Source organism: Coturnix japonica, chromosome 3 (assembly GCF_001577835.2).
Source record: "Coturnix japonica isolate 7356 chromosome 3, Coturnix japonica 2.1, whole genome shotgun sequence".
Lineage (NCBI taxonomy): Eukaryota > Metazoa > Chordata > Aves > Galliformes > Phasianidae > Coturnix > Coturnix japonica.
The window spans coordinates 92,701,426-92,721,703 of NC_029518.1; the positions used below are offsets into that span (position 1 = coordinate 92,701,426).

Here is a 20,278-nt window from a genome sequence, read left to right on the forward strand (position 1 = left end):
ACCAGCTGCTGCACCCAGGAGTAATCGATGCTATACAAAACACATAGGCCTGCTCTGTTCTCCCTTCCTGAAGGTACAGTCTCTGATCTGCCCTACAAAGTACACTGCAGTAGAATCCCAGAATGATAGAATAGTTTGGGTTGGAAGGAACCTTTAAGATCATATAGTTCCAACCCCCTACAATAGGCAGGGACACCTCCCTGTAGACACGGTTGCTCACAGCCCCATCCAGCCTGGCCTTGAATGCTTCCACAATGGGAAGGAGGAATTGGCACTGCCCATACTGGAGCCTTCCCTGCTCTCAAACTCCTACAGGCATAAGCCAGGCCCCAAAAGCAAGCCTTGCAGAAGACATACGGCCTTTTTCACCCCTTCAGGAAAGCACAGTATGAACTGCCAGAGGACTCTGATCTGCTTTCACACAAGTCCCTGCTCCAGCCTATACGGAGCAACATTCACAAGCTGGACACGTTCTTGCCAAAATGCCATTTATTGCAGTATACCTTTACATGGCATACAGATATCTGAATGTTGCATCTTTTGTTAGAACTTGTGTTTCATTTGTACCACTTAAATAACACAGAATGTCGTGTTTGTTTCACAAACTGTCAGTTTAGACTACCAAAATATACAGTTTTTCCTTTCCCCCCAGCAAGGTTCTGAGGTACAACTGAAGTTTACCACTTTATCTGCCCGTGCTTTACAAGAATCTTTTCATAGAGAAACCTATCAAACAACATTTCTACATTCCTATACAAAGCAAAGAATTACAGCTGAAATTAACACCGTCTGGTTGTTGCATTAACCTATAAAAAAAAAATCATTCAGTTAAAAAAGACATAATGGACTTTGCAGCTTTACTTAAAAACAGCCAGCTACATGTATGCACAAGTGTTTCTTAGGCATCAAGAAGAGTTTTGAATCAAAAAGTGTTTTTTCTTGGGCTTGTAGAGAAGGCACTGATTTCAGCTGCATTGGCAGCTCAGGAGTGTTTTATACTTCATTTAAGTTATACAGGTTTTTAAGTTTTAGTGTTAATGTGCAACGTTTGTACCAGCTGTTGCAATACTCTCCAGTATTCTCCTCTGGCTCAACAGCACAAATCTGTACGTCAGCTGTAAATGCTCCTCCACCCCCCCATGCCTTCTGTGCTGAGCGATGTCCAACTGACCTTGCGAGGAGCAGAAGCAGGAGTAAGGCTTGTGCACAACGCCACACTTCTTTTCCTGCTCGGTTTGAGATGCTCTGGAGAACTCCAAACCCTCAGTGAGGCTTCGGTGCCTTCCATCTGGCAATGCATTGACCACCAACAGCGTCAGGCATCCAGACTTTCCTCAGGAGGCGCTTCTTAGCCCTTGCTAGTCTGACATCCCAAGGGTTGCTTCTCTCCAAAGTGCAGGAACAGCCCCTGAAGAGAGGCGTTCCAGAGTCGTGAGAGCCAAGCACATCAACTTGTATATATTTAAGGCGATCTACACACTAAGCCTCCATTAGGCTTGTGTCAGATGCTGCATTTCTCTACTCCTTAGCTGCAAAATTACAATAGGCTGCTTGTACCTTTCACCCCTTGTGCCAAGGTTTCCTGTAGCGTAGGAGGCAGGCCACAATCTGAGACAACTTTGCAAGCAGTGCGCAGAGTGGTAGGTGCTACAACGTGCCATCGGTCATCTGGTGACCACACAGCACAGGTTGGAGTATTTACAGCAGGGCAGCCAAGAAGATTCAGCACCGAAGAAAAGGGAATATCTGAGATGAGATCGCTTAGAAAAATCCATTTCTTACCTAAACTTAGAATGAGCAAGTTGGTGGTAGGACAGACCAATGCTACCGGTAAAATGAACTCTCTACTTAGTTTTTGGGTCTTTGGGGTTGGTTTGGTTTTAGTGTACATGCCAGCTGCAGAGGAGCTGGTTTAGCATATGAGATAACGTTGTGAACTTTCCAAAATATAAGTTATTCTAAACCACTAAGTCATTTGCTTACCCTGCCCCTACACCTCCTTTCACTAGTGATCATGTTCAGCATGATGTCTCATAGGCATTAAATGCTCCAAGTACGGCAGCTAGAAAGAGCTAGAGTATTGCAGTGTACCAAACTTCTGCCCAGCGCAGCCATTTGGTACACTTAAAAACACATCCATGAGATAAATAGGAAGGATCCCTGCAATACAGAATTTGAGCACTGTTAATCATTTATTCTTGCCATCCCTTTCCCTAAATAACAAACGGTTGATGCACACAGTGCTCCTTAATCTTCTCCCCATCGCCTGCCCCAGCAGTCTTTAAGATAAACCAAAGCGAGTTTAGGAACTTGCAGTCCCACTTCTGTTAAAAAAATAACAATAAAAATGTTGTGCAAGAAAGCAGGGAACGTTCAGTGAATCCAGATCTACTTTGTAGTTACACAATTTCCAATGGCAAGGTGGTAAGGGCAAATAACCCAATGATCATATGGCTTAAGTTCAATGCAAAGCGCACTAGGAGGTCCACGTGCAGGGAGAGAAGAGTCCAAGAAAGATGTAACAAAGTGTCCTGAAAGTCAGTGTTTATGCATAGAACTCTTCTTGTTTGTGTGGTTTTTGGTATCCTCCGTTAGACTGTTTCGGTTCATCCAGTGAATAGCTTCCTTCGTCTTTTTTCTTCATTCTGTACAGCATAAATGCAACTAGAAACACTGCGAACACCAAGCCTACCAGTCCTCCAGCAATAACACCTACAAGGGGGGAAAAGACACATATTACTCTAGATGCCATGCCAGCGAACACTGGTTAAGACAGTGTTGCTGAACTCTACAAAATGGACTCAGGACAGTTTTACAGTAATTTCTGAGTGAAGGAATAGGTTTAAGCTTATGATTCCAGAAAACTAGTGGTGACTGCTTTGCTGTTATCAGATAAGCATATTGTCCCCATCAGGGTTTTCAGCAACACAAAATCATTAACCACCCTCATTTCAGAGAGGTGTAGCATAAAAGCTTCCCTCTCATGCTCTGAAACATAGTTGTAGAGCTGCAGCTTCTGCTGCCTGGGAAACTCCTATGAGAGCCAACTAGAAATCCAGAATATCAGGTACCTCCAAGAACTTCTTTCCTGTCCATAATTCCCGAGGCTCCCGCTGCTTTGGCATTCCTCCCAGAGTCAGCCGGCACTTCAGAGATCTGGGTAGGGACCAAATCCTCATCTTTAACCAAGATGAAGTCTCCCTGTTGGGACATACAAGGCAGGTTATTCATGTTCTTCATCACATCTGTTTTTATAGCTTTGTGTTGTTTTTTTTCTTATCTAAACCCAATACAAAGGATTAAACTACTTGTTTGCACAAATTATCAACCCTTCCTGCAAAACAGCTTTAATACAGAGAACTAGAGCGATCTCCCTTGGAAGGATACCAAAGTTACCAGTCCTCACCGGGTCTCCTGAGCCATCTTCAGAAACCTCCTCATGTGTAGGAGCTACATCGCCTGGAGCCGTTGTGGGAGCAGCAGCAATGTCCCCCTCCGGATGGGTGGTGGAGTTGGTCTCAGGCACATCTTTAGTGTCTGGCATCTCAGAGCCAGGTGTTTTAGGTTCGAGCTCATGGACTGTGCCTGGGGCTTCCGAAGGAATTACATGAAGCACTGAAGGGAAGCGAGTAGTGGGACTTCTTGTTGTTGTTACAATTGCATCGTCTGTTGGTTTCTCATCAGGTGAGCCCAACAAGGGTGTTTCATCCTTCACAGCTACCACTGGCTCCTCTGTCACTACACGACTAGTTGCAGGTGGAGTTGTTATCTTCTTTTCAGTTCGGCTCCCAGTCCCAGGAAACAGCTGTTCATTGAAAACCACTGGTGTTGCCAGTAAAGAGGAATTAGTCGGCTCTGCTGGCATTCTCCAGGTGAGGGACTGATCAGGCAGGGGACCTGCAAAACAAAACATATCCCCGACCAGCTTAGAGACCTGTCGATGATATCTGCAGGATGCTGGTGCAAAGGAGGAAGCCCAACCTACACAGCCAATTTCTGTAGTAAGAGTAGTTCATTTTCTAACTCCTCCTCTTTTTCAGTGCAGTAAAAAAGGCTCAGATCAATTTCACATAATTTAGAAGCACGTGGCTGGAGGGAAGCAAAAGGATACCATGGTTTAGTTTTAGTTTTGCTTGCTTTTTCCTCAGTGGCATCTCCTCAACCTCAGTCCAATACTGAACATCAAAAGGTGCCTCTCATGCATTTCAGTAATCATTCTGACAAGACTTTTTCTCCACCCTAGAAACCTTTTATAATGCTAAAAATAAACCCAAAACTATGGCCCATAGGAAATTGCACATCTGATGATAAAGTATGCACTGGATGTATGCTGGCAAGTAGGTTCACACCCTCAAGTGGTACCTCCCTGCAGCCTGTGAGAGAGGCTGAACGCCTTCCTTATAGTCTCTGTGCCTCACAAGTGAAGAATCACTGCAGTTTCGTAACTCTTCAAGCAACATACCAGCAGGAACATACAATATACCTGCTTCTGCTCCATTTCAAGTCTCCTACAACTCATTTTCTCCTAATTGTTCATCTCTGCAGCAATACAAGACAAACAGATCAGGCTCCTTTTCTATTCCAAAGTCAGTATGCTGGAAAACACGTGATTATTATTCCCCCCTCCTTTTATCCAGGATGTTCAGGATCTTCATTCAGATCGTGACTGGCACGCTCTGGAAGGATGAAGCACTAACAGTGCAAATCACTTACCTGCACCTGAACCTGAGAATCCATCATCGTCATCACCAGAAGAATCGAGATCTTCAGGAGGAAGGTTCAGATTTGTAGTTTGCTTTAAAGAGAAAAGGAAAAGCAGTTCTGATCAGTCTGTTCACTGTCAGGTCAGTCTTGCTGTCTCCCTTCTCTATGCTGCTTCCAGGCTGCACTAACTTTGGGAAAGTGGAAAGCAAGGAATGCGTTCAGAAAGCTGCATCTTGGCAGCAGCTCAGTCCACACACAACATAACCATGCTGCTTCAAGTTCTGGCTGCTCACATCTTTGCTATCTACCAACCTGTTCATTTGTGGTTACCTGCATCACTTTTAAGGGGAAGACAGGAAGGGGAAATGAAGTACTTTGGCTTTTCTGCCTTTCTGAGCCCTTCCAATGCTGTTGTGCTATCTGAAACCACAGCATTTAATGACGTGGAATGAGTTTCTGTTTTAACAAGAGTGGACATTCATATCAAGTCCTGAGATAGAAGCCAGTCTTACGTGTAGGAGAACACAGCCCTGAACACTCTCCCTGTATTGTACACAGAGTACAATAACCAGCAGCCAAACTCAGCACCAAAGCAAGAGGCCAACCCCCCATTCTAATGCACTTGTTTGTCATAACACAACATTCAAAAGCTGTTCAGGATATCCAAAGAAGACAATACAAAACAAAGGAGTGTGATTACTTCATTTGTTTTGTTGGCTCCTGCTGTATACGCTTATGTTTGTAACAGCAGACACGCAGGACTCACAGCTCATGTCTAAAGGAATTTTCCCCTGTGCTCAGACAGGAACTTCTGTGTCCCAGTTAGTGCCCAGTGCCTCCTGTCCTGTCACTGGGCACCGCTGAAAAGAATCTGACCTCATTGTCAACTTTATTACATACATGGCTGTATTTATTCACTCCATTTCTTTTCAATGCACTGGGTTTGTATAGTTTTCTTTCCCTTCCTCTGTGCCTCACCCATTCCAGATGCTCCTATAGAACAATTCAGTCCCAAGGTGGTTAACTAGCCCATGAGATGTTTAAAAGGCTTGATGTCCATGGACATACAACTTATTCACATCCATGACCTCACCTCTTCAAAGCAATCACTATAGTTAGATAATTTAAGGACAAATAACAAACAGAAACACACACGTTGAGCCTTTTTAGCATCCTTCTTTGGCTGCCACTTCACTACCAGTAAAAAACCTTTTCTTTAAGCTTCCAGCATACTTCTAGAACAATTCCCAAGCTGCCTTTCAATCTTTTGTTTAGCGGCACATCATCAGGTGATCTGGATTTTCAGATCTGCCCCTGCTTGTTTGCTGTGTGCTTATGCACTCACCCATGGAAACTAGGTCAGAGGAGTACTTCCTCTATGTCTTCCTGCTGGTGTCCAAGGCCAATGACTCACCCAAGCTGATCTCACTGCAATTCAAGTACCGAGTGTGAACTAATGGTGCCAAAAGAACATGGAAAGACCGCCAGGCTTCCCAAATTTCACTCTCTTGATCTTTCTTCCTTTACAGTAGGTTCAGAAGCAAAGTCAGGCTTCATAAACCATGCCACTGGGGTGGACCGAGGGCATTTTTCTGCAACTTTTGTCCCATCATCACCAGAAATCACAACCCTTCGGTCTCTCACCCAGCTTAGCTTTGGGTGCAGAAAGGGGATATGCTCTCCTGGTGGGAAGATGTTAGCAGTCCCTCCAAGGTTTTAACTGAAGAATGGGACTAAGGGCTTACACCACAGTCTTTATCTAGGATCGAGATTAACTTCTCTACAAATCTGAACCTTCAGAGAGAGGTAGCTCATACAAGACTTCTAAGAAGCCTCAAGAGACATTACAGAACCACTCACATGCTTTACCAGTAAGAATGCCCACAGAGTGATGTAATTCATGACACAAACATCAAGGAAAATTTATGTAACTGTTCACTTATACAAAGACTACCCTTCTTGCTGCATAAATCGTAGCTTCAGAAGGTGTGAAAGGCAACGTCCTTCCCTTCTGACACCACAGAATTTAAGCACTGCAGGAAGGTCCTGCTCCTGTAATGATTTGCTGCTGCTGAAGAACTTCAGACACAAGGCTAACGTAGGAGTCTGACTCAAAGCAGCACTGGAAGAGATCAAACTAATGCGGGTTTGGATTAAAAATAGAAGAGGCACAGTGCTGCTCACACAAACACACACCTCATGGTCAAGGCTTGTCCATGACCTTTCATTGCAAATGAGTTTCACCAACAGGAGAGATCTGGGTTAGTCAAAGAGGATTAGGAGTGCAGAACAGATAGAACTGCCAGGCTGTGTTGTGTAAGTGCTGGAAACAAATCAAAGCTTCGCTCTGCTGAAAACTTTGGATCACATTAGCTGCTGTAGGTGTGCTTTTAGAAACCACTTCCATCATCACCCAGCTGAATCTTCAGACCTCTGGGACCACTCCCAGGCCATTCACATTATGAGAGAGCTGCTCTGAAAGTAATGCTTGCTGCTTTATTATGTCGGCCCATGAGGTCAGAGGTGGATGGTGGTGGTACAGCAGCAGAGGTTGAACCTTCCCACCAGTGTTCCATTACAGGCTGTTGCTGTGTGACGGAATGTGTTGAAAAACAGTGTTTTGAGGCCAAAAACGTCCTCAATCCAACAGTGCCATTGCACTCCTTGTACCTGTTGTAGTTTACGCAGAAGTAAAGAAAACAGACTACTTTTGGAGCAGCCTACATCACTGATGAGGGGCTGTATGAACACAGTCAAGTTCACTTGGTGGAGTCACCGACCATGGGAGTGTTCAAGAAACGTTTGGATGTTGTGTTGAGGGATATGATTTAACTGGGAAGTATTGGTGATGGTTTGACTAGATGATCTTCCAGGTCTTTTGATAATTCTGTGATTCACACTGGGGATCATTTAAGGACAGAGCTCTGATGGCATTTCCTGTATTCCAGTCCAAAATCTGGTGATTTTGCTATTGCATTTACAACGTTTTTCACTTTAATAAGACTGATAGAATCCTAGAATCATGAAAGTCTGAGACCAATAAAATCATCTCATCCAACCATCAACCCCACGATACTCAACAGGCTTTTTTATCCTTTTTAATTAATTATTTTTAAATGCATCTCATACAAATGACTACAAATACTTGCCTAGCGCAGCACAACACCCCTCGTGATTTGGTGTCACTGATCTCAGTTGCATAACACGAGGGATAAGCATTTTCTACCAGCACTTCTGATAGCGCTCAGCAGTGTTTGTGAAGCACTTCCCCAAGTCTCAAGCAGCCTGTCTAGAGGAAACCCTCGGGAAGCCGCTGTGTTCTGCTCTCACTGAGGGCTGTATTGTTACACAACAATAGCTATTCAGTTCTGCTGGGACAACCAGAAAGCTGCTCAGTGGCATCTCCAATTTAATCAAGGATTCTGACAATTCGTTAGCAATACGGTTGGCTCCAGAAGTCTGACACACACCAGACTTGGAAAGAAAAAAAAAAAAAAATACATTTAAAGCATAATTTCTACCCATTCTTTAGTCTTCATCCTGCTTCCAGTCTCAACCCAAGAGTCCTCCCGTGCTGCTCAAGCAGGGATCCATCTCAAGCACCGGCTCCCGATGGAGGGGAGATTTATAGTCTATTAGTTGATCTCACCCCACCCAAACTGGGAACCGTGTTTCTTTAATTTGAAGTCGGGGTGTATGTAAAAGGAAGCAGCACATTTCAAACTGCTCTTTGAGGTAAGCAAAACCACACTGGCTTTGCCACAAGCTGCTACAAGCCCTGCACTAGATTAGGGGTGATTTGTATCCCACTCTTATTAATCCCTGTTAGCGATCAGCCAATTACAGCAGCGTCAAAAACACCTGAAATCCTCCATTACCTGAATAATGCTGTTAAATTTGCACATTTGTTTCTCTGCATCGTAAATCCTCATTGAGTTGAGAAGGAATGAGCTCATCCAGCTCAAACACCTCCCGGAGCAACCTGCAAGATCCTGCCAGCGTTATGGGAAGAAAAACCAACAACCTGCTACTCTGTTTGAAGAGATTTACACAAATAAGGCTTTGCTTTCTAATTTGCCTACCACATATTACGCTGCAGACTTGAACAAGGATTTGAGCAGCCCTAAAATAAACCCATGTGAAAAGGTTTCTTTGATCTTTTTCTATATATTGAAGGACAATTGTGTTAGGAGGGCTAGTTCTGCTATCTGAGGCAGGGCAGCCTGAAGAGCTTCTGGCCTCAAAATATTTATATTAGCGCGTGGGAAGATAAAAACTGCTGAAAGAAACTTTAGCTTTGTTAAACCTTGATATTCTGCAGTTAATAACCCACAAACGATTAACTCCAGTCCCAGTTCCCCAGGGTCTTCAGACAACCTCAACTGTCAAGCAAAAGGAAGGCAGAACCAGCAGAACCACCACCAACCCCACCTATACCCACCCTCCTGCAGCCTGCTGACCTCTAGCACTGTCAACCTTGTGCATCTTTCATTTTAATGGGCAGACTTAAATTCTGGGGTAGCTGAAATAGAACTGACGCCCTTTATGTGACAAGTTGGAAGTGACGCTGGTGTGCATGTCTGACTCGTCAGAAGCCAAGAGCAGCATGGCACCATCTCAGCTGGCAGCTCTTCCAGATGTTCCTCCCGTGTTTGAGAGCAGTGTCCACAAGCTCCTTGAACTCTGGCAGCTCAAAGCCATGCCCACCAGCCTGGGGAGCCATCCCATGGCCCACCCACTCTCCATACAGCTATTCCATATGCACTGCAGCTACAGTCCTACTCGCTCCAGAGCCTCACCTGCTCATTAGCACACTGTTGCCCAACCACCACTGCATCTCCTTACTGTGACAGGGCAACTTTTGTAATTAAGCCAGTCCAAAATGCAGCAATCAACATGCCGAGAGTGAAAACAAGCCAGCTTGTCACCATCAGCTTGAGTTTCACCTTCTGCATCACAGCCCTTTCAACTGCAGCTCACCCCACTGCCTCCTGCACAAGCGTGTGACTTCACACTCCCTGGACCGTCCCCCGTATTCATGCAGTCTTGTGGTGACCCAGATCAGGGAACTGGTCTGCTTAAAGAAGAAAAAAAAAGCAACAAAGAAAACCAACGCTGTCATGCAAAGAATTTTCCAGCAAGACCAGTTCTGCGCTCAGCGCATGAATGCACAAGTGTTTGTATTGGCACGGGGCACGGTGCGGCAGCCAGGGCTGCTGCAGTAATTGCTACAGAATCACAGCCCGGGTTCCTGGGATGCTGACACACACTCAGCACCCCGCGGCATAGGGGCCATGAAATAGCCTGATGCAGCTGTGCATTATGGAAATGCACATCGCCACCCTCAGACTGCGGGCAACATGCAAAGCAGAGGCTGACTCAAAGGACCACACAGGTTTATATAATACGGAGCAAGCAAGAGAGGCTGCAGTGAGGCTTCTCTTCCAGAGAGTTCCTTTGTTCAGTATGGGTAAGGTTTGTGCTGAAGACAGCTCTGATGCAGCTGAGCTGCTCCCCAGCCATCTCTCAGCCTAGTTCTACCCAAATGTGGGCTGCCAGCCTCCGGAACCCTGAGCTAATAAAGGCTGAAAGACAAGTGTACACTGCAGGTCACACTGTCTATGAACTACAGTCTCATTCAGTGAGGACCTTCAGTATCTCAAAACCCACGCACACAATGCAGATAAGTATAACCCTCCCAGTACAACCCCTAAGAGTCACAAGAGCTACAGTTCGTGACACGTTTTCATCCCCTTGCAGCAGCATACATCCCATATATCCCAACATGACTAGCTGCTGCAAAGACCAGATAGATGACACTGGCAGCCACTTAAATGGATACTGATCTTTGTAGTGTTACCCTCTAACATATGTTGACCCAGCAAAACCCATCCCTGTGCTCACCTGTATTTCCATAAACAGCCTGGCTTGCAGCTGGGCATAAATTCCTCTCCTTGCACCATCTCCAGCTGTCCACACTTCCTGTGTTACAGACCATCACTGGAGTTGAAATCCCAGCAAAGCAAATCAATTGGCTGGTGGAACTACTACCCATCTCAAATGAGCTCCGTGTTCTTTTGCATCATCATGAGCAAGACTACAGCTGCACCAGTGCCCTGAGCTGAACAGGTGCATTCCCAGAAGACAGCGGTGACACCAACACCACACTATATGATATTCTGAGGGGGAAATATGATCTGTTCACCTTATGAAGGGAAGTCAATGCACAATTCGGAATACCTTCTGCCTCCAGGAATTGTTATGAGTTAAGAATGAATTCAACAGCCTTCAGTATCTAGGCATACGGCCAGGAGAGGACCCAGGTTCTTATCTTTATCCTAGGAGTCTCTCTCTTCTCTTCTAGCAATTACCTAGAGTGAGATATACCAGGGAGCCAGAGCTTTAAGATCTTCTTGGAGGACCACAGAAGCATTTTCACTGCATTAGCGATACACATGCAGGTTTCTAATTTGAGTGCTTGCAGTACTAAGCTTGTTTGGTGAAATCCAAGATTCAGATAAAAATCCCTGGACATCACACTAAGAATTTACTGACAGTATTTCTGGATCTGCACATTCCATATGAACACATACATATTCCACATGAACCCAGACATCTGTTAGCTTTAAGCACTGTATTTCATTGTAAATCTCATACCCAGCTCCATAGCTGTGCCCACACATCTCTCCTGGTACACCCCCCTCTGCAGAGCTCACTGATCAGAGAACTCAGGAGTCCTTCAGAAAGAGCCCCCTGGCCTGAACAGACACATCCCAATTTCTGTCTCACACGTGCACACCAGATGGCAAAGTAGGTCACACTCTGATTTGGTCATGCTCAAATGCATGGTCAACTGCAAATGTGCATTTACTTCTATGTCCCACCATTTCCAGCTTCAAGAAAACCATGGATGTGAAGAAATTACATCTCCCCTTACATCATGAGTCATACCACCAGGTCTGATTTATCCGCAGCATCTCACAGCACTGACTAAGCGCAGCCTGTTGATAATGCAGATGCTGTCCCTACCAAACAGATGCAGTTGCATTAGCATGACTAAGCCGTGCACAAAAGGACTGAACATTACCGGATGCAGCAGCCACACCTCAGGTTGAGAAAACCTCAGCTCTCCCATCCCAAAAGTCCTCCTAAAGAGGCAATTTCAGCTCCACCCCTTCCCTCTATGTAGCCGCAGTAGATTCTGAGTGCTTCCCATGGCAAAGGAAAACAGTGCTGCCAGCATCTCGGGTACTACCAACCTCCTTGGAATCAGCAGCAGTAAGCTGGATGGTCTTTGGGCACAAGCTGGACCATTATTCTAATGCAGAACACTGGTCAAACTGGACAGGTTTCCTATGAGAAACAAGCACTCTCACAACCACTGGAACATATAAAAAGAGACAGGCCCACATAAATGGTGCTGAGATCACGCTCCCAGCACCAGTGCTCCCTGCATTCAGGTTTACAGATGCACTGGCAATCCTGCTCGTTAACACCAAGGTCTGACAGCAGTTCCTACTGCCCCGTTTGCAGTTACATTATGTAACACCTAAATGAGATTACAGAAGCTGGAGAGTATACTTCCAAACTGAATCATGAGTGTGTTCAAGTATTTCAAAGCTGAAGCTTCGAATGAAATTCTCCCTGCAGAAATAGCTGTAAGAAACCCGCTGCTGCAGCTGTGCGCCAATCACCTCCGCTTCTGCTCACTACAGGAAGGCGCATTAGGCATTTCTTGAGTAAACACCACGTGGATCGCAATGAAACAAATCGACTCTGATCCACAGTAGCTCATTCCAACTGCTTGGTGTTGTATCTATAGAGTGGCCTGTTGCAATGGAGAGCGGGCAATGTAAGGCCAAGTGCCTCAGTATCTTGTTAAGTCTTAGAACAAGAGCCCTTATGTTGTACAAGCTTCTGACAAGCAATGCCTTCAGAACAGTTAGATGCTAAATAACAGGCCTGGTCTGGTGTTAGATACAGAGGTTGGTGGCCCTGCCTGCAGCAGTGAGGTCGGAGCTTCATGATCCTCGAGGTCCCTTCCAACCCAAGCCATTCTATGATTCTACAAAGACACCGTTCAAACACCAAGAACTTAGAGATGCTTCACAGAGGAATGCAATTCTGAGTCTACCCAATGACTATGAACTCTAGTCAGCACACAGTAGACCTGTAAAGAAAGTAGAGCATAAAAGACTCCAGGACAACCTTATGGGCTAACTCCAGAATTGCAGGCTGAGTACTACCAGCACCTTCACTACCACACCAAATGCTTCACCGTTCCGGGTTCGTATTATACACCTTATACACCTATATACACCTTGTGGGTCTCAAGACTGACTGCACAGAATTTCTCCAGCACCTTTTGTTGCTCATCCTGATACACCCCAAAAGGTTCAGTACTCCATAAGAGTCATCATATCCTACTAAGGGCTTTTACTTTCCTTTACTGTACACTGCAGTTTTCACAGTTTCCTAATATTCTGGGCCTGTTGCCATTGACCCACTGGCTACATCCACGCTCTCAAATTAAACAACATCAGTGAACATCCCCAGGCACTGGAACACAATCTATACCATCAAATTATTAGGTGGGTCTCGGGCACAGCTTCAAGCCTTGCCAACTGGTGTGCCCCCAAATGATGCACGGCAGCACTCCCCAGCAGGCAACCCAGATGCAGAAGGGAACACAGGGGGGTTGTTATGGGATAGGTGAGAAAACAAATAAGGTTTGCTCTGTGATCTGGATGGGCTTATAGGATTGAGTAGTTTCTGGCCCATTTAACTTACAGGAACCACTGTAATATGGAGTCACTTCACCACCCCCCTCCCCCTTTGGCTGCATGCTGGAGGACGAGGGGGCGTATGGAGCATTCAGTACTTTCTAGCTATGATAGCTCCAACTGCATATAATTCATCATCCCATCTCCCAGCTTCTGTACTAAGAAGCTCCCCATCCCCACCATTTCCCAGCTACAGAAGCAGGCTGAGAAATGTTTTACAAGTTATTTAAAGATGCTTCAGAGCGGAGCTGATGGCACTGGAGGATTAAGCTCGCAGCTTTCCTGTTTGGGGCCATGAGTCAGTTGATGTAAGAGCCAGATAGCAGAGCACTCCTTTGCCACTGCCCAGACATGCCAGAGTCAGCCTCCTTTGTTAGGTGCTTTGTTCGCTGATGGGAAAGTAGTCACAATCTAGATGATTCCTCCATTAGGACTGAAACAGATTTAGAAGTCAAAGCTGTCTAGCTGCAGGCTGTTAGGCAAGTTTCGATGCAAGCCTCACTACCACTGCACGTAGGTGTCACCTGCAACCTGGCAGAGCCAGCAGGGTGGGCAAATCTCATTTGGCCATCAGATCTGCCAGGTGAGAGGCTCTACTGCAGTTCCATACGCACTGAGCACAGCTGAGCATGGGAAAAATATCACGTTACTGTTTGCGTCTGATATTAATTCAGGCAAACTTTGTGGTTCCTTTGGTTTGAACTTTTACTCCTCATACCCCACAGCCACAAGACCAAAGAAAGTCTGGGCTCTGTCACTAAAGAAAGTGCCTATTAGCTGGTCAGTGGGATAATAGGGCTTCTCTTCTGCTTGCCCCAGAGTGATGCTTTGCTAGGGACAGGATGTCCTGAGCTCCTGTAGTTGTGCAGAGCACAAGCCTCCCACATCACCCATCCTGTGGTCATGGCTACAGCATCCACATTCTGCTGTCAGCTGGTCAACAAACCGACCAAGACAGAGGAACCTGTATGTGTATATAATTCTTCCCTCTGTTAGTCTCAGTAGTGGACCAAGAGGCATCATTTCCTGTTTTGGGACAGGAAAGAGCCAGGTAATCTCTTTCTACAACACCGGAGCTGCTAACTCTGACCCCAGGGGACACACAAAGGCTCTCCCAAACACAGCCACAGCAGTACTGCCAGGACACAGAGCTTCACAACAGCTCTCATCTGGAACCAGTTACACTAATCACTGCTTGCTCTCCAGATGGCAGCCTGACTCCACTTCCCTCTGCCCACCTCTGGCTTCAATATGCAGTCTGCTCCTCTAGTATCCCCTGGATGCAAATAGCTGGATGGAGCTGCTGACCATGTACCATCACCACCATTAGAAACTAATTATTAAAGCTTTTCTGTGTTCCACGTGGGACAACCATGGTCTGCAGTGCTGCCCAGGAAGCATGTGTTGCTCTCTCCTTACAACTGGAGCAGAGTTCAAGTTTCCTCTCAATTAAGAGGCAATCAGCTCCGGATCACATGGCACAGGAAGACAAAGGAGCAACCCGCTCTGTAGCATGGCACGTGTGAGCTCAGCTGATGGAGCCAGGGCACCCAGAGAAGCTGTTGTATGAGCCGGCTGTACCCTGCAGAAGGCTGCGTGGGTGACAGTGTGCCTGGCACTGCCTGCAGCCAAACACCAAGAGATCAGGCTTTGCTCCACCAGAGGCTGAGGGCACTGCCATTGCAGTACAGTAGCATGAGAAGAGCATGTAATGCACGAGTCGAAATCCAAGAAGGCTTCAAACTAGAAGTCTTGCAGGAACACCACAGCTTACAAAATCTCTGTGACTCAGGTGTATCTGCAGCTCCAGTGACTCAAGAGGAGATTCTATTACCAGCTCCATCCAAACCCCACTAAACCTCTTGGTTCCCATCCAGTAAAGCAGGCCTCGCTGGTGAGACTGGTCTCAGCAGTGACACACAAACATTACAGTCGAGCATGGCAAGGAGCCCGAGCTAACAGACTCCATTGGACCCAGGCCGGTTCCACGAGACCTTGAACACCAGCTACAGCCAGGCAGGCACTGCTTGAGAAACTGAGGGGTTGGGAAACCACCACATTAGCAGATATTGCTCCACAAGAGTTGCTTGTAGGAGGTCCAAATGTTATTTGGCCTTGAGGTGAGACTTCACAGTGCAGTAACTTCTCCGCAGCAGAAAGTGCACTATCACAGGTTTCAGCCAGGCCAGATAAGGCTCGTTGCTGCAGTACACCAGGAGCCCAGCAGAGCAGCATGGAGCAGTAATGGAGCGTGCTAAGTTGGCTGGCTCTAACTTAGGAACCTGTTAAGAATGCGGACCCTCAGTGCTCCGAAAGTGAAAGCCACATGACCTTGGCATTTCAGAGCATCTCCTCAGCACAGAGAAATGAATCTGTAAGACACAGCACAAGTCCTCGTGCTTCTGACCACAGTTTCCTCTTTGCACCTTCATGCTTACACTCGTGTTTCTCCCATCAGAACATCCAGGACCCAGCTGTACTCCCCAACTCCAGCCTCCAGCAGAGCAAGGCTGGGGCATTGTTTGGGGGCACTGACCCAGTTGCACCAGAACAGGAGTGAGCTGAAAGCTGATGTTTCCCACCACTTTGCTGGTTCTCTTAGCACAGCCACAGCACCCGCGTGCCCTGTTTGTTTATGCAGAGGGAAACCAGGAAAGTAGAGCAGCACTTTCAGCTTATCACTCCCAGATACAAACATAAAGATGTCTGTGCTCCCTTATGACCAACATCAGATCTAGTCAACAGAACCCAGACAAGCCACTCACCCTGAAGCAGACACATGGGCTGGTCAAATAACCACTCTCTGATTACACCACTGTGACAGCAGTAAGAGCATCGGCACCTCGCACACACAGACTCACATTTAGGTGCCTGAGCACCAAGTGAATGCTGTTCTAAGGGCTTGTTCCACTCTGAGGTACCCCATGTCTCAGCAGGCATGCCAGGGTCTGGCTGTGCTGGAGTTCTGCATTAATAGCTGAGTCAATGAAGAGATGTCCAAGATGACACTTTAAGGGAAATGTAATTAGATGTCAGAGGGACATCATTCATTGAAAGGATGGCCAAGGTGCTGACACAGGCTGCTCAGTGAGGGTGTGGATGCCCCACCTCTGGAGGCGTTCAGGGCTGGGTTGGATGAGGCCCTGGGCAGCCTGATCTGATGCCCAATTTAAGTGGTTGGCAACACTGCCCACAGCAGGGGGTTGGAACCTGATGGTCTGTGAGGTCCCTTTGGACCCAAACTGTTCTGTGATTCCATGAACATAAGAAGAAGATACAGCATCAAAGCTCTGTTACTTCATCACTGGCATCATCTCCTTGGGAAAGAAGTCATCCCTCTCCCAAGAAAATTCCCCCTCTATCCACTCCTACAGCAGGCCCTGCTCAAATCCCAGCTCCTTCGCTGCAAGATGGCACACACAGTTGTGGCACATCCATCTCAGAGGCATTACTATGGTCCTTAGACACACAAGAGCCACATCAAACAAGATGCTACTACACAGGCCACCTGGAGACATCTACACACTAGCAATGCAAAATACGTACTTAAAAATGGGCCAATTTTGCTGCTAAAACAGCAGCCTACACTTCAGGTTAGTGCACTCACTTAATTTTAGAAGGCTTACAGGTTTCCTGCACTTGCTGTAACACGTCTCAGGTTGTTAAAGAGGATTGTTTGGTTTCCAGAAGTTTCAGAGCGCTGCCATTACAAATGTTAGCTCTTCCATACAACTTAAAGCCGAGAGCAGCCTTGAACAAAAGGCAACCAATGCGCACTGGAGCCCCCTACCCCATACCAGCCATAGCTCACAGCTCTCTGCTTTGTCAGAGCTGAATCACTGTTTACTGGGAGGGAGCTACCAGCAAGCAGGCATTCACATGGAGAAGCACTGTGTACTGCACTTGATAAATTACATGACGCCGCTCTGCGTGTATTCCAGCAGAAGAAAGTGTTTCCTTCTCATCTGCTACCTACATGTTTAATAAGCAAGCTGGGCTGCCTCATTTCTTCTAATTAGCTTATGTTCAGTAGGAATGACATCACCCTTGGGAAAAAAAAGTCTGCTCTGCTAAGCTTGCAGTAACCAACAGTGCACACCTACACCCTGTGGGACAACCCAAACCCTGCTGTCCTCCAGACACAGGCTGAATTGCCCACTGTCCTGCAGCAGATTGGCTGGATTCCCAACAGGGCTATATCCTAGAAGAGGTTCCCACTGAGAGAATAACCAGATGAATCCATTAGGATGTGTCAGCCTTCTTATCCCAATAAAAGCAGTGCTCCTATCATTCCAAAGAGGGAACTGAATGTCATTACAGGATGTATGAACAAGGCAGGAACCCCCTTACTATTCCTGCATGTAAGAGCACTCAGAAAGAAAACTGCTGTTTTGTGTCTCCTTTCTTGTTCTGGCTGCTTAGCAAAGCAGCAGTAGCCAATGCCAAGTGATGTGCCAGAGGCAGACCACCAAGAGCCAGGCACACCCATAACACTGCAACCAAGCAAAGGACCATCCCAGCTCACTATGTTCTCCATGCCCAACACCGAGTGCTTCTGCCACGACTCCAGACAGGTGGGAAAGGCAGCTTCATACTGACATTTCAGCATGGGAAATCGGCCACGTGATCCTCAGGAGGGAAGCAGCAGAGCTGAGTCACTGCTGAGCACCCAGGGACTTCTGCTCCGTGCTCACATTGGACACCCCTCAACCTGAAGCATCATCCAGCATCTCCCACACACTGAAAACACCGTATGGGTTGCGTTCACCTCGTGCCTTTATCACATCTAATTAGAAACATTTATCACAGGGTACGTTTATCCAAATCCTTTTCAGAGCCCACAAGCAAACCACAGCCTTTCCACTTGGTTTCTTAAGACGCTCACTCAGACGGGGTGAGCGGGGCCCTGTCCCCATGTCACAAGGCAGCCTGCACTCACACGGCTGTCATTTGCAGCCACCTCAGCACCACGAGGGCCAGACGTCCCGACCCACAGGCAGTGTTCAGGCAGGGTGGCACGGCAGAGCTGCAGGTATTGGGCTCAGCTCAGGTCCTGCTGTTCAGACACACCTTTACCCAACCGCTGCTGGAAAGCATCTCCAGACCACTTCCAATCACAGTATTGAGTTGGAAAGGACCCTTAATGGTCATCTAGCCCTCTGCAGCGAGCAGGGACACCTACAGCCTGGCTTTGAGTGTTCCCAGGGATGGGGCATCCACCATCTCTGGGCAACCCATGCCAGTGCTCACCCTCCCTTATTGTAAAGGCTTTCTCCTTGTATTCAGCCTAAACCTTCCCTGTTTTCGTTTGAAACCATTTCCCCTCGTCCTTCCCCCTCCCAACCCCTCAGAGGGGCAGCAGACCCCACAAGCGATGCCCCCACACGGAGCCCGGGAGCCGCAACAAGTGCCACGCTGCCGGGGCAAGGCAGATCCCGGCACTGCCATCCCCTGTTCGTGGATGACATCTGGCGGCTGCAGCCGCACGGAAGCCGCGCTGCCGGGGCTGACACGCTGCCCTCAGCCCTACGGCGGCTCCGGGCCGCTCCCCGGGCGAGCTCCCGGAGCTGGGAGGAGCTCTCCGACATAGAGAAGGGGCTCAGGGGGCGGCATGGACGGAGCACGGCTCGGGAAAGCGCCGAGCCGATCTGCGGGAGCTGTAATTGAGGAGCAGGAGCCCCGTGCACACCGCCCTGCCCCGCTCACAAAGGGCCGCGCTCCGGCTCTCCCAGCAGCGCGGCGTGCTCGCCGCCTCGCACCGGGGCGGGGCCGCCTGCAGGTCGCGAGCGGCAGCCGAGTCTGGTTTGAATTAAGGCTCCCGGAGCACAAAAGGCCACGGGACGGACCCGCTCCCCCCGCATTAACCCCCATCGACGCGTGGAGCCGAACCGGCGCGGATCCAAACTCGTGCCTCCCCGCCATCCACGTGCGCCGCTCCCCCCGCTCACCGTGACGGCGTGGTGCACGCAGAGCGCTGCCAGCAGCACGGACACCGCGCGGAGCATCGTCCACATCGTCCTGCTCCTCCTGGCCGGGCCTCGTCCCGCCGCTCCTGTCCCGCTGCTCGCACTGCGCTTTGAAGCAGCCGCCTCCTCCTTTCCTCGTGGAGCTTTACAATACACCGACTTATACCTTCGCTCGCTCTTATCTCCCCCTTCGCGCGCTGCCAAACGAACCTCCCAGCAGCTCCGCGAGGAGTTGAACTCTGTCTTTTAATGAACCCAAGGCAACAACCTTCACCTTACGGCCACCCCCCTCCGGCCCCGCCCCGGCCCGCCCCGCTCCCCTCGGCCCGGCCCCGCCGCCCGCCCCCGCTTCCTGCCGCCCGTACCTGCGCGCCGCCCCGCTCCCCCCGCCCGGAGCCCGGTTCCCCTCTGCCTGCATTCCCCCGTTTCCTCTGCGGCGGCGTCGCTCCCGCCGAGCTTCCTTCCTTCCTTCCTTCCTCCTCGCTCAAAATAATGGGAACTTTACCGCACTCCCTTCCCTTTCCACGATGGGAACGTCCCGAGGGAGCCCCGCTCCGACGTCCCCACAAGGAAGGGGGGATCGCGGTCCTTCTAACGGGGTGAAATGGGGCTAAGGCAGCTGCCTCTGCTGCCTTCAGAGCAGCCCCTTCCTGCATAACTTGCCCCTCTGGAGTTAAAGGCGACCCGAGTGCGATGGATGGATGTGTGCCCTGGTGATGGTTGAGGGGCAGCGGGGCCGTGCTGCCCTGTGTTGTGTTATGGGGCACCCAAAGAAGAGCCATAGTTGGTGTTCGACATGAGGCGGCTTCAGGAGCGTGATGGCCG

The 20,278-nt window shown here is 48.3% G+C and overlaps 1 protein-coding gene across 1 annotated transcript; it reads right to left on the reverse strand.

Moving 5' to 3' along the window:
• Positions 1–471: 471 nt before the first annotated feature.
• On the reverse strand, positions 472–19,725 carry SDC1 (syndecan 1). Its single transcript, XM_015859498.2, has 5 exons — positions 19,436–19,725; positions 4,714–4,795; positions 3,407–3,897; positions 3,072–3,201; positions 472–2,712 (listed from the first exon to the last, which is right to left on the reverse strand). The coding sequence occupies exons 1-5, from the start codon at positions 19,499–19,501 to the stop codon at positions 2,546–2,548; spliced, it is 936 nt and encodes a 311-aa protein (XP_015714984.1). The 5' UTR covers positions 19,502–19,725; the 3' UTR covers positions 472–2,545.
• Positions 19,726–20,278: the final 553 nt, after the last annotated feature.